This window comes from Aricia agestis, chromosome 6, assembly GCF_905147365.1.
Source record: "Aricia agestis chromosome 6, ilAriAges1.1, whole genome shotgun sequence".
NCBI classification, from domain to species: domain Eukaryota; kingdom Metazoa; phylum Arthropoda; class Insecta; order Lepidoptera; family Lycaenidae; genus Aricia; species Aricia agestis.
In genome coordinates this window covers 8,410,982-8,425,094 of record NC_056411.1, presented here as the reverse complement: position 1 = coordinate 8,425,094, position 14,113 = coordinate 8,410,982, and the positions used below count along the sequence as shown (strand labels likewise).

General features: G+C 33.4%; 3 protein-coding genes across 4 annotated transcripts; 1 reads left to right on the top strand and 2 right to left on the bottom strand.

Moving 5' to 3' along the window:
* Positions 1–45: 45 nt before the first annotated feature.
* On the bottom strand, positions 46–6,873 carry LOC121727640 (polymerase delta-interacting protein 2). 2 transcript variants are annotated; one of them, XR_006035703.1, is made up of 7 exons: positions 6,696–6,873; positions 6,323–6,599; positions 1,622–1,799; positions 1,341–1,504; positions 878–1,083; positions 336–534; positions 46–296 (listed from the first exon to the last, which is right to left on the bottom strand). XR_006035703.1 is itself a non-coding variant. In XM_042115579.1 (6 exons), the coding sequence occupies exons 1-6, from the start codon at positions 6,782–6,784 to the stop codon at positions 417–419; spliced, it is 1,032 nt and encodes a 343-aa protein (XP_041971513.1). In that variant the 5' UTR covers positions 6,785–6,873; the 3' UTR covers positions 46–416. The 2 variants fall into 2 exon arrangements, 1 of the variants encoding a protein (XP_041971513.1); XM_042115579.1 differs by having other exon boundaries at positions 46–534.
* A 544-nt stretch (positions 6,874–7,417) lies between these two features.
* On the top strand, positions 7,418–9,348 carry LOC121727895 (short-chain specific acyl-CoA dehydrogenase, mitochondrial). The gene is made up of 5 exons (XM_042115939.1): positions 7,418–7,554; positions 7,645–8,025; positions 8,156–8,568; positions 8,674–8,916; positions 9,132–9,348. The coding sequence occupies exons 1-5, from the start codon at positions 7,518–7,520 to the stop codon at positions 9,273–9,275; spliced, it is 1,218 nt and encodes a 405-aa protein (XP_041971873.1). The 5' UTR covers positions 7,418–7,517; the 3' UTR covers positions 9,276–9,348.
* A 264-nt stretch (positions 9,349–9,612) lies between these two features.
* On the bottom strand, positions 9,613–11,515 carry LOC121727897 (actin-related protein 2/3 complex subunit 3). The gene is made up of 5 exons (XM_042115940.1): positions 11,251–11,515; positions 10,977–11,153; positions 10,569–10,764; positions 10,425–10,486; positions 9,613–9,828 (listed from the first exon to the last, which is right to left on the bottom strand). The coding sequence occupies exons 1-5, from the start codon at positions 11,254–11,256 to the stop codon at positions 9,733–9,735; spliced, it is 537 nt and encodes a 178-aa protein (XP_041971874.1). The 5' UTR covers positions 11,257–11,515; the 3' UTR covers positions 9,613–9,732.
* Between the last annotated feature and the right edge of the window lie 2,598 nt (positions 11,516–14,113).

Genomic DNA, 14,113 nt, shown 5'->3' with positions numbered 1-14,113 from the left:
ACACATTAGCAAAAAAGTCAGGTTGCCTCAAATTAAAACAAGATATAACAGAATACTGAAATTTATTAAAGGTCTATAGATTTAACAACTTAAAAATCTATATTGGATACTATTATCATACAAGCTATTAACGCTAATGACTTAATTTCATTATTATCGGTATGATTGGGATGATGACTGTAACAATTCGTTAGACGAAACATGAAATAGTAGACGAACAAATCTAAAATATTTAAGCTTTACAAACTGGCGCCTTTTAATTTTCCTATTTTAATCATAATTACTCGAATCTCGACCTTAGTTTTATTCATTACTGACAGTAAAATGTACGAGACTTGTTAATAAAAGAGCCTTGAATTTGGAGGTCATCATCCCTTTAGAAGCGCAAGTGTCGTTTTAAGTAGAGGGCGCTGCGATCAGGGCGCCGTGTTTGGTGCGACAGGGGCGCCCTCGTCGGGTTTACTCTCGAGCGAAAATGGCGGTATTCGACAATCAAACGTGTAGCCGTCTTCGCGCTCCATTCTAAATGTGCCCCTGTAAAAAACATAAAACACTATGTGTATATGGAATGAATATTTCAGTATATTTATATCTTTGAGTTACGTTTTAATCTGTCTTTAAAATATATCTTCGTACGGAATAACACACAAAGTGACAGATTCACAAACAAGTCTGTAATTTTGTCCCTTATATCTGTCATCAGCATTTCTGATCTAATACATTACTACTGTGGCCATACTGCCTACTGGGATTACAAGTCGGACCTATAAAATTAGACTACTTAATACTACTTATACTTACTATCTGTATTTATTCATATCAATTATTTATAATAATATTATGTTCATATTATTATTAGCTGCTAAGAAGCACTCACCACATGTGTCCACTGGGCGCCTGTAGACTGACATGGCTGCTATATTGAAAGGCAGGGGCGTGTCTAGCCAACAGCGGCTCTTGGCCCACCACGCCGCGCCCCCGCACGGTCTCCAACGTGCCGCTCAGAGAGAATATACGCCAGTGACGCTCGCGGAGTTGAACGGCCGCTGCGCCCAAATTCTCCAGACGAATACAGTATCGCCACTGAAAAAAATATTCATAATAATTTGCGATTTTTAAATAAGGGCACAAACACGGGTTAGTTAGGCGCGTCACTTGGTCGCTGTATAAACCTCGGCAAGTGTCATAATTTACTCTATAGACTACTAAAGAATCAATCTATGAATGTACTGATGCTACATTCTGATAGTATCACATTTGAAATTCTAATAATAGAGCTATATAAAAAACACTATATCATCATCTCTTTTAAGTTTCAATGTAATATACATATTTCATACCCAGTATACTGCAGAATTTTGAGATTCGCGACTTCCCATGTAGAATGGGATGACAGTAACGCGAACACCTTCTGTAGTCTCTCGATGCACATCACTGAGTTCTAGCCAGGGATGATTCTTCTTTTGCCAAGCGCGAAGTGTTTCTTGGGCAATAAAAGGAGGGTCTGTAAGAGAAAAAATAGGCATTGTCGTCAATTATTGACATTTTACACAATCAATCACTAAATGCTAATTCTACTACACTTATTGTTATTTATAATATTAGCTCACTAATATCCTACCTTTATCTGGGTTATGCATGAGAAACTTGTCAAAAAGTTCATGTTGTAATGGCACTCTTTCCACTGATGTGTATGGTATAATGTCATCATGAGCTACATAATCTAAGCCAGGGATTGCATAAAGGCTGCGACTTGATTCTTGGTTACCAAGAAATGTAACTGCCTCAGTCTGTGCCCTCTGAAATGAAAATAAGATTTTATAATATCTATAGACACTTTACACCATGTCAGTTTGGCCACCAGCAGTGTGTTGCTAGCCCTTTTCGAAGAACTTGTGTTACAGGACACCAGACAAGGGAAACACACTTTTTTTAAAGGAATGGGCATAGGGTCACTCTACGTTTTTATTATCTTGCAGTGTTAGTAAAATTAACACACATTTTCAATTACAATAAACATGTTGCAGGGCATTTTCAAAAAAACGTGTACCCTTGCAAAAATATGTCTATATTTTTTAAGGTCATTTATTTACCTTTTTTTGAATGTCATATACAAGGAAAAATATTGAACTAATGGAATAAGTTAAAAAGAACGCTGAAAACGTTATATTATTCTGATATTATTGAAACAAAATCGAATTTTCGACGAAACAGATTCCGTTGTGCGACTAAATGTAAAATATAATTTAATACAAAAAAATACAGCAATAAATGGATTTCTTCGTTAATTTAATCTAGTGAAATGCATATTTAATTGTTTATTAAAAAAAATTTAGATAATTTCAAGGATCAACAAGAGTAGCAATTATTTTTAATCCATAGTGTGACTATGTGACCCAACCACTAGGTTATTTTTCATTTTTTTACATGAGTAAGTAATATTTAACATATTTAAAGGAGTTTTTATAACACAAAAACCTTTTATTTAAACATTTTTATTGTTGCACTACTTATAAAAGTAAAAAATTCTTTGATTTCATAGATTTAACTTCAATAATTAGAGGGACGAACATCTCATAATCATAAAGATGTGTTCACATGTCTACGAATTCCTAAGTTATTAATGACATCGGATTATATGCACGATCAAAGTGCCGAAATATCCATGCAAATATGCACGAAAAATGGTCGAAATATGCACAAAATATGCACAATCAAAAGTCACTTAATATTAAAATTTATTATTTTTTTGAAGACTTTTCCGGTAGTGACATTAATAAAAGCGCCAATTTTTATAATTTCATAAAATCCAGGATCTTTAATTTCTTGAAATAAAGACTTTTTATTTATTTATTATACGCCAATAATAATTTTCTACCAACATTTTCCGATTGCAATCTTAATGCCCATGGAAGTTAAACTACCGAAATATGCACTATCAACGAAAAATTGCCAAAATATGCACTATCGCCTAAAAAGTGACATTATATGCATTTGCATATGCAAGTATGCAAATGCATATAATCTGATGTCTAGTTATTATAAATCTGCAAATATCAACGACACAAAATGATTTTCAACTTTACTGATAGAAAAGTAGTGGAAATAAAATCAAAATTTTTAAAAAACATAAAACTTTTAGGTACTTAAATTTTAAATAGTATATTTGTTATTGTTAAGTAAAGTCGACGCCTTTATGATTTGGCTGTAGCGATATCGATTTTTCTCAGCAATAACTAAAGCTAAGAAATTAAAGTTCATTGTCAGTATTTATCATGTCTTTGTCTTTGATTTACCCATAGCATAACACGATTGGTCAACTTTTATAACACAGAATAATCAATCAAATAGACCTGTGTAAAAAAAAAGGATTCCTATTTTTCCCTACAGAGAGTGATTTAAGCTTCCAAAAATGTACATGGATTGGTTCAAGCATACACTTTAATTTGCCCATAGCTTATATGAAATGTATTTATGGTTTTTAAATTACGCGACAAAACTATTTTGTCGCTTACGCCCTTTCCATTTTTTGCTGTTCCATTGCTTGTTTTCTGTGAGAGGCCGGGCCGGCCTCTCACAGAAAACAAGCAAAAATAGCAATCTAAAACATATCCAAAACGGTTTTTTACTTTAACGCGGCGTCACCTTAACACATAAGTAATAAAAAATATATTTGTACGTTAATCGTACCAGTTTAAAAATCTCCAATTTTCTTAATAAAATCTGTGAATAAAAAAATAATTTATTTAAAATGTGAACTAAGCCTTATGCTTTCCGCCTGTTGTGACTTGTCCGTTCCATTATATGTGACCATACGAAAAGTCACAAGTCGGAAGTCACGTAATATTACTTTCTTTTACTTTTAAAGTGTTTGTAAATAACCGATAATAGTTATCACAATTTCATTTTTTATACTAAATACTAAACTAATTTTGCAACGTGTCAACAGTAAAAACAGTTGGAGAAAGTATAATAATGCTTACAAAATATGGTCACTTATCTGAACAAATAAACCGTTCCTGAAGAACCATCCAACCTGCGTCCGCGTCTTGTAGCAGATTTTTAACTACTAAATTTAAATTGAAGTTTCTCGATGTACAATGAAATATAGTGCTATCATTTAGTGCCGAAAATATTTTTGTAGTATGTTTATAAAACTAAAAAAAACGGTCACTAAACCGAACATTCCGGCCGGGTTGTTTTTTCATGATTATAATTTTAATTAATTTGTAGTTAAATTATGTTAGATTTTTCAATAACAAGACACTCAATTGATACATTAAGTATTTAAGAATCTAACATATGTTTTTTTAAGTAACTTACTTTAAGAAAAAAAATAGTTATTAAAGATTTTGTTACAACTTCTGGGAAGGGGACAGGTGAATTTAATAGGTTTCGGTACTTAAAAACCCTTATAAATCTCATACTAAATAAAATTATATACAAACGTGAATGTATTTTAATAAAAGAAAACTTGTTTATGCTCCTACATTAAAATTACAAAATGTTAGTATGTCATTTTTTACAAATAATCTGTAGCAAAGTCAAGGGACAAGGTAAAAACCAGGGGTACACATTTTTTTGAAAATGCCCTGCAATGCTTTATTAGGGTTCCTTACCCAAAGGGTAAAAACGGGACCCCATTACTAAGATTTCGTTGTCTGTCCGCCTGTCTCCAGGCTGTATCTCAAGAACCATTATAGCTAGAGCTCTGACATTTTCACAGATAGTGTATATCTGTTGCCATATAACAAAATTAATATTTAAAGGGGGCTCCCATACAACAAGCATGGTTTTTGGCCTTTTTTTGCTTTTGTTGAAAATAAAAGGAATCTTTAATAATTTGTGTAATTTAATAATTAATAATAAAATTATAATTTAAGGGGGACCCCCATACAAAACACAACTTTTGGCCTATGAGGGGGGCGGTTGCACACGTTTTACCACTTTGGAAAAGTCTCTCTCGCAAACTATTCAGGTTAGAAAAAAAAAGTTATGAGAAAATTTTTAGGTTGGGTTGCACCAGAGGCGTGATTTTAATTAGAGTTAAATATGGCGTCCAAACACCCCATATTCTCATACGACATCTGTCAATTTTTCCGGTTATACTTAAGGTAAAAGTTAGTTGGTGCAACCCAGTATAAATAATTTTTCCATTTTTGTATCAAAATCTTAATGTGGTTTAAGTTTCAATAGCATAGCTCTTATAGTTTCGGAGAAGAGTGGCTGCGACATACGGACGGACAGACAGACAGACAGACATGACGAATCTATAAGGGTTCCGTTTGGTAACTTTTTTCGGAATTCTGAGGTGTGTTTTGTGACGGTCGCCGGCTGCTTCCGCAGCACAGTCACAGTTCTAACCTAACCTACTTTTGGACTTTCTGGATTGTGTTTGTTTTTGTTTTGTCCCCCCTTTTATTTGATGACGGTCGCCGGCTGCTGCCGCAGCACGCTCGCAGCGCTCGCTCGGCTCCCTCTGTGTAAACCACAGTCTAAGTTCTAACCTAACTTTCTGGATTGTGTTTGTTTTTGTTTTGCGCCCCCCGAACCCCCCTTTCGGGGGAGCTGCGCCCTCCCCGGCCCCCCGCTTCTGTAGGTACAAATGTAAATTTCTCCTAAATGGAGGGTTTTTCTGACCCAAAACATCCTTCCTCATCCTCAACCCATGTGAGCACCAAAAATTGGGGTAGGTTTGTGAACCTTAGCCTTCCGTTTTTTGCCATTTGGCTATGGAACCCTAAAAAGGCAAGTTCTCTTTCTACTAGAAAATTGCAATGCCATACTGTAATTAAAAAAATAATGAGCTTATTATAATACATTTTTATTAACAAATAAGATAGAATGTTGACAATCAACTCAATTAGAATTTTTGTACATGAAAACAGAAAAACACAGAAGTCTTCCAATTACCAAACTGAATATGAAAACTATGTTATGGTAAACTATTGCTGTTTATTAATAATTTAATAAACAAATACAAGCCCTAAAACTACAACAGATAAACAGATATAATCTGTGATGATAAATTAGTTATTTTAGCAACTGCAACAATTAGATTTAAGTCATAAAAAGTACCTTCCTCTTCCAATCAGGTTTCATATCGATGTGTGTTTGCACATTCAAAAATAACAAATTGAGTTGTTTTATATCATTTAAAAAATTGTAGAAAAAAATCTGAGAATATAAGTTTTTAAAAGCTTTACTTTGAAAATTACTTTTTGTAAGTTTTATTTTTACTAATTCTTATTATTTTTACTAATTCCCATTTTACAAATGGGAATTAGTAAAAATAATATTATAATGAAAACTTAATACTTACTATGTATGGCGCATCTCTTGTATCTATTAGCACTTGATAAAATGTATGAGTCCGACCTTTGACTTCCTTCCCAACATTTGACAGGGTGTCTGATGTTTCAGACGTACCTGGTGTCTCTGAATTCTCTTTCTTGTTGTTAATATCTCTATCATATACTCTTGCTAACCATGGGAACAAAATGACCCCTCTGTATCCAAATACTTTATGCAAAATCAATTGACCTGTCTCATATTTGCCAGTTGTTTTGGGAGCTTCTAATTTGCCTACTTCTGCCAATCTGCGAAGTAAATCAATGAAAATATTTACATCATCGATTATGTGAATTGATAAGTGCAAATATTATATGTAATTTATGACTGATTGAAATACATACCTTGTGTAGTGAGCAATTTGATTTAAAATTATTCTAGACGCTGTTATTTTATATGCTCTATTAGCAACAATTCTAGTTAACACTTCCATTTTTTCATTCTATTTAAATTCAGACGTGGTTTTACGATAGAAAAATAATAAAATCAACAAAAATTTACGAGAATTTGACGTTTATCATTTTGCGATTTTTATACATTTTTGACTTTGACAATTGACATTTGACTACAGTTTGTTTTTTTTTAAGTTTATTTTTTCATACAAATATTGGCAAATTCATCTTTTCAGTTCATTAACAGAACAGACGAGGAATGGAGTTTTGCCGGGAATGTGATAGAGTGCTGTTGAGTTTTTGTATTATTTTCCTAAATTTGTGATAACTGGGTTTTTAATATTATGTAATAATATTGGTAGGATATTTTCATGCACAAGTGTAGGAAAGTGATGTAATAATCAGAAACGTGCTATTTTGTGTTCCACTTTACTGAATCGACCGACTTGACTCCTCGACTGTGTTGACTTTCACTTAGACTTTGACTAGACTTTAGACCTGACGGTATATGAAAACGATGCAAAAAATTGTACTATACAGTATACTAGAGTCTAGAACATTTTTTCCCGCCATTTACTCGACACTGGCCATGGTTTTACAACCGAAGTGCCATAGTAAGAAAAAAAAAAGACGAAGAATGAGAAGAATACCTACTCGAGTCCAAAGTTCTATGTGCAGTGTTTAGAAATTAGATGGAAATTAGGTACCTATTTGTTTTTATTGCTCATATATTTTTATTGTCTATAAATTAAGTTCTACGATAATCCTAGTAAAATGTTTAGTTTAATTCCAAAGGCAATTTGCAGCTTAGGTAAGTAATTAATTCAACGAAACAATATTCAATAATAAAAATATAATCTCTATGAGATAAACAATTAGTAATTTATTTTATTTTATAAAGGTCAAGCTGTTCAAAATGTAAGATGTATAGCTTCACTGTCCGCCTTGCCAGAAACATATCAGATGATGTACAAAACTTGCAGAGACTTTGCAGAGAATGAGTTAAAACCCAATGCTGCCGTTTACGATAGGGAACATAAATACCCAGGAGATGCCATTAAGAAAATGGGCGAACTCGGTCTCATGTCTATATTTACACCTGAAAACTTAGGCGGAACAGGCTTGGACTATCTCGCGTATGCTATAGCTCTAGAGGAAATATCTAGAGGGTGTGCATCAGCTGGTGTGATAATGTCTGTAAACAACTCTCTTTACTTGGGGCCACTGATAAATTGGGGAACTGACAAACAAAAACAGGCATACATTACTCCTTTCTGTACTGGTATGTACTTAAAATTTTAAAAATTGTATTAAACAATACAATTTAAAATTCAATGTTTTGTTACAACTTACAACAAAGTCATCCGATTTGAACATTACTTAATCATTGTTGTTATGCAACTAAATTTCAGGTGATGTTGGATGTTTTGCTTTATCTGAACCTGGAAATGGTTCTGATGCTGGAGCAGCTTCAACAACTGCTAAAGATGGTGGGGACAAATGGATTTTGAATGGTACCAAATGTTGGATAACAAATGGCTATGAGAGTAAGGCTTCAGTAGTGTTTGCGACAACAGACAAGAGTTTGAAGCACAAAGGCATTTCAGCCTTTATAGTACCAAAACCAACAAAAGGTTTGGAGTTAGGCAAGAAAGAGGACAAGCTGGGAATCAGGGGATCTTCGACATGTTCCCTTATTTTTGAAGACTGTGAAATCCCAAAGGAGAATATTTTAGGTGAACCTGGCATGGGCTTCAAAATTGCAATGATGACATTAGACGGTGGACGAATTGGCATTGCAGCTCAGGCCTTGGGAATTGCTCAGGTAAAAAAAAATGTTATTAATTATTGTAATTAATGATTATGCAAAATATATTAATTATATTAACAGAAAGAAAATCAAATCAATTCTATTTTCAAAATTTTAAAGGCCTCACTGGATGTTGCTGTTGAATATGCATCTAAGAGGACTGCTTTTGGAAAGCCAATCAGTAAATTGCAGACAATACAGAATAAATTGGCTAACATGGCTATGCAGCTGGAATCAGCTAGATTATTGACTTGGCGTGCTGCATGGTTGAAAGACAACAAACAGGGTTATACTAAGGAGGCAGCAATGGCAAAGTTGGCAGCTTCAGAGGCAGCTACTTTTGTTTCACACCAATGTATACAGGTAACCATTAACCTCCAATATTAAATAAAATAATTACTCCATAATACTATTCCATGTTGCTGTCTTTTTAATTTAATATTATGTTGGATAAGTCACTTGAAAAACATAAAATACAGTAATGTGTAGCCTTTTAACATACTATATTTTTATCAACTCCATCCATCCTCCATCCAGGGGTTAATCATGAATCTAATTTTTGTTTTTTTTATGCACAGATTCTTGGTGGCATGGGATATGTGTCTGACATGCCAGCAGAGAGACATTACCGTGATGCAAGAATTACCGAGATCTATGAGGGCACATCAGAGATACAAAGACTTGTTATTGCCAATCAAATTATCAAAGAATATGGAGTTTAGTAATTATGTGAAAGCAAATTATTTATTTTTGTATTGTTCCTACTACTACAAGAATATAAACAATATTTTAGAGAATTTACTGGACAGAAAATTAGTCCAAATTTTTATGTCCATTGTATTTACATTATTAAGTATAACATGTATTTTGATAAAAGTTGTTAAATATTTATATTGATTATTATTGAATGTACTAACAAATCCAATTATACTCACATAATATTTTGTAAATAATAAATAATATTTTATAAGAGTGCATGAATAAAATGTTTTGATATAATTATTACATAAAATGTTTTTATTGACCTTCGAAATTCTTTTTGTCACATGAAAGAAAAAAATTGTTATCATTAAGTTTATTTTCAAATGCACTGGTATAGAAAGTTAATGTTATAATAGTATTTCAGATTATTAATAAACAATATTGAAATTGGAATAATATTTAGTTTTGATATTAAATTTATTGGCCAGGCCCTGATAGGGATTTGTCCATGAATTTCCTCTTGGCAAAACATAGCCACCACTTGCTGGGTTTTCCATCTTCAGTAGCAAACACCTGAAATATAGCAAATATAATTTTTTTTAACATCACTTCAGTGATGTTAAAAAAAATTATAAATCTATATTTTGTCTTGTGTGTTTCAACAGACAAGACAAAATATAGCAAAGAAAGATTGAGTTAAAATAATAAGTCATTAAAAAGTACTTAATTTGTAGTTTTTTGTTATGGAGGGTAGATGGAGGAGAACTATCTTATATGGGGGATATTTGAAAAAGTGTCCAGCTGTATGCAGTAAATAACAGTTGAAAAATCATAGAAAAATCCTCCAAGAGTGGCGCTAGCTGCAGCAAAGGGTATGGAATGAATGTAGCTGTTGGTGACAAAATATAAATTGAAGTTAGCCGAATAGCCGAGTCACAGAATTACTGGGTTAATACCAATATATTTTGAAAAATATAACCTATAATAGCTGAAATAAAAGCTGCTAAATGAATTAAAATTTACCCTGTTGCTACTGTAGCGCCACCCTAATTTAACGCATTTCAGTGGACACTTTTTACATACAGAGATAGTTCTCCTCCTCTACACTCCATATTTTCTGTAATAGAATGCTACACAGAAAATCTAAAAATAAAATCACCATTAATTACCTTTTCACAAACACGAGTTCCAGTTTCATGTCTTATTTGTTGAAGATACTGTCTCATCAAATCTAAAAAAAAACAAATTAGGTTCAAAATAAACATCACTTCTATGAGAATTAATTAATTTCACATGATGTAGTTTAATTTTACCTGCTTCTTGGGGACTCGAGGGTTTGGCGTACACTGAGTTCAATGGAAACCCAGCATCTCCTGGGATATCAAACTTGGAAATTGCCAACATGTACATTTCTTGTTGGCCCTGGTTCTTATTTGAACATTTCTGTAACCGCTTCAAGCACTCAGAAATATACAGAGTTAGGTAAATAAGCACTCTATCTGCATCAGACTGAAAGGAAAATGTTTGTGTTATTTAGGGAGATCGCAGACGGCACACTTTTTGTGTGATCACACTAAAAGTATGCCATCTGCAATCTCCCTTTTTTAGTTTTTTTAAAAAACTTACAACAAAACTTAGAAAGATAACATAGATTGTAGATTGACTATTAAAAGTTGTCACATATTTCTAGTTTGTTAGGCCTTACAAAATTAATATCTCACCTTTATTTCATAGAATCTAAAGAACACATTTGCTTTGAAATAATTAAGAGCCTCATCTATGATGTCCAATTCGATTTTCGGACTCATAGGTGCTGGTCCTCTGAATGTTGTGCGAATCGGTAGGAGGGCCAGATTGCCAACGGATTGGGTGTAATCTACCAAAGTAGAATGATAAGCCTGAAATGTTTATATTACTTATTACAATTATTCTCGACGGAATTCGAAAAACAATTGATTCCACGTACTAACTTTTGTCCAAACATTAGTTACTTACGGGCATTTTGCAGGATAAGCAAAAATACTGATAAATGAAGGAAATACTATGAATCACTGCCCTGATTCACTTCACAACTTGTGGTTGTACTTAGTTTTCCGGAAGGCTTGCGCCCAAATTTAAAGTCATTAATGCCGCACCTTAACTTATAAACAAACTCAGTGTAAATTTAGGCTTATTAAATATAACAATATCAAATTATCAATTAAAATACACTAAAATGCGAATTTCTAAAATCAATGTTGGGGAGATTTCGAACACAATTCGAAACTAGAAACTTGACATTGACATTGACAAATAGTGTGTTTTTTTCAACAATTCAAGAAATTCAACAGCATACAAGCAGATATACTTTTCTGATTTGCGTGTAAACGCTTAAAGTGCGTCAAGAATGTCTAGGAGGCGAAACTTTTTTTGCAATAGCAGCAACACTCTTTTGACATTTATCCCTTCGTTGTTTCAATACTCTATGACATAAAATTTACAAAACAAAGATTTTCAATTTGCTTAAATTTAGTTTTACAATGTGAAAACTACATGTTACTGTGATTGATATTAATAATTAAAGTGAAAGACGTGTCATAGTGCTGAAAGTTTAAAGATTTTCATTGAAGAAAAAAATTGTAATACGCTATCACTGAAATTCTCGCGTCCACATTTCCGATTCTGATCGCACAACCGCCATAGTAGCAGGTAATAGGCGTTTGTTTTATCAATTTTATTTGTTTATTTTACTGTATAATGCAATTCCAAGTAGCCTGAGTAAGTATTATGTGGTATAATAACGGCCGTTCCCAATATTTGATCTATCTCTGGTTTTGCCCTACTAGAGATAGGAATAGCTCACAATTGACATAAATTATATGGCTCTAACTTAGAGTATACATTAGCAAGCTATAGAGCGCGCGCATCGCTCGTTCCCCGTTGTGCCGATCGTAAGCAGAAGTTCTATAGATACTTGTCAAACGTATAACGCAAGTCTAGTGATGTTCCATGCGCCATCGTTTGACGCTTATAGGAAAATATGTTCACACTCGTGCTTACAGTTCATACCTTGTTAGAAGCACTCTATAGCTTGCTATAATGTATACTCTATGGGCTCTAATGTCTAATGTGAGCTATTCCTATCTCTAGTAGGACAAAACCAGAGATAGATCAAATATTGGGAACGGCCGTTAAACAACAATTTTCTTCTTCTTCTTTTTTATTAATGGCTCATTTGTGAGTCGCCAGTATCAGAGTGTTTTGGCGAAGACTCTGCTTTATGAGATGGCTTTATGAAGGAACAAGGTTACGGTATGATGAGACGCGTACGGTGTCTGTTAAAAAATTTAAAACAAACACAAACAACAATTTTACTTAAACCTTATGTTTACGTAAACAATGAACTGTCAAAGAAATCTATCATATAACGCGCCTAACAATGATTGATACTTTGACTTAGGTGCTTTGCGTTTTTAGACGTAGGTATATAAAATTCTCGTGTCACAGTGTATGTGCTTAACTCCTTTAACACTTTGATGCAGCGTAATAGAATATTATAATTATTACGTTTTATGTTTACAGGTAGCAGAAAAAGCGTTTAACGAAATAACCGAAATGTATGGGAGAATTTATGCTATCATTTTGAAACACTGAATATAAATACAAGGAGTGGGAATTAACCCTTTATTAGGATATCCTAAATTCGCTTTTATTTCAGTTATTCATTATTCATCAAACTCAGAATCTAAATATACAACAGATTCATATAAAATACTTCATGATCTTCAGATTGTAGTGGTTCAATGTCATAATATCTCATCTCTGACTCATTCTTATTTCATTATTCTTAGGTGTAGAAAATAAAACTGAGATCTTTAGACTTTCTCTTCGTCTTTTCATTACAGACGATCAATATACACCTAAAAACAGAACTTTTAAATAAATTAGTCAGAAATTAGCCAATTCAAATTGTGCACACTATATGAGGTACCTACCAGTCATGTTGACAACAAAGTCCGTGATGTTATTTAGAGGAATAGAGTCGTGGGGGAGCCATGCTTCGGCACGAATGGGCCGGCTCGACCGGAGAAATACCACGTTCTCACAGAAAACCGGCGTGAAACAGCGCTTGCGCTGTGTTTCGCCGAGTGAGTGAGTTTACCGGAGGCCCAATCCCCTATTTCCATCCCTACCCTCCTCTATTACCCTATTACCTCTTAAAAGGCCGGCAACGCACGCGCAGCTCTTTTGATGCTGCGAGTGTCCATGGGCGACGGAAGTTGCTTTCCATCAGGTGACCCGTTTGCTCGTTTCCCCCTTATTTCATAAAAAAATAAAATAAAAAAAAGTCGATCCCTTCAGATCTTTTTTCCGACAAGTAATTATTCATATTAGAAATAACTTCTCTTAACTGGCTTTTTATAGTTTTCGGCGTTTTAACGCTTAAATAACTCACTAGGCCTAGAAATACAACACGCATAATCGAGAACACACTTTGACAGATGACATTAAGGAATAAGCAAAAAAAAAATTCCATCTCAAATACATTTTTCCGTAATCTTTATCATCCTCACATTATAGTCAAAAGGTATTCTTTTTTAATTAGTTATCATTTAAACCCATAAAATGTTGTTTAAAAAATGAAAATTGATGGAGGGAAATTCAAACTTACTAAACGCGCCACCATTGGTCGAAACGAAATGTGACGTATGTTACATATCGGTGTCGATATTCATACTGTGGTTATAGTATTTGTTAGAAAAATAGTTTAAAACTGGTGATTTCTAGTGAACCTATATTTATAGTGAATCTATATGAGTATATTTGGTTTTATAAATGAGTATATTAGGTTTTATCAAAGCACAATCGGACTATCTAC

Bases quoted from the DNA above. Each gene is read 5' to 3' on its own strand.
- LOC121727895 (XM_042115939.1), top strand. From the start codon at position 7,518: ATGTTTAGTTTAATTCCAAAGGCAATTTGCAGCTTAG. The intron at 7,555-7,644 runs GTAAGTAATTAA...TATTTTATAAAG, and splicing joins AAAGGCAATTTGCAGCTTAG to GTCAAGCTGTTCAAAATGTA. The intron at 8,026-8,155 runs GTATGTACTTAA...ACTAAATTTCAG, and splicing joins CATTACTCCTTTCTGTACTG to GTGATGTTGGATGTTTTGCT.
- LOC121727640 (XM_042115579.1), bottom strand. From the start codon at position 6,784: ATGGAAGTGTTAACTAGAATTGTTGCTAATAGAGCATATAAAATAACA. The intron at 6,600-6,695 runs GTATGTATTTCA...TTTACTTCGCAG, and splicing joins CAAATTGCTCACTACACAAG to ATTGGCAGAAGTAGGCAAAT. The intron at 535-877 runs GTGAGTGCTTCT...TGTTTTTTACAG, and splicing joins GCGCCCAGTGGACACATGTG to GGGCACATTTAGAATGGAGC.
- LOC121727897 (XM_042115940.1), bottom strand. The intron at 10,765-10,976 runs GTGAGATATTAA...TTTTCCTTTCAG, and splicing joins TTAGATTCTATGAAATAAAG to TCTGATGCAGATAGAGTGCT. The intron at 10,487-10,568 runs GTAAAATTAAAC...GTTTTTTTTTAG, and splicing joins CTCGAGTCCCCAAGAAGCAG to ATTTGATGAGACAGTATCTT.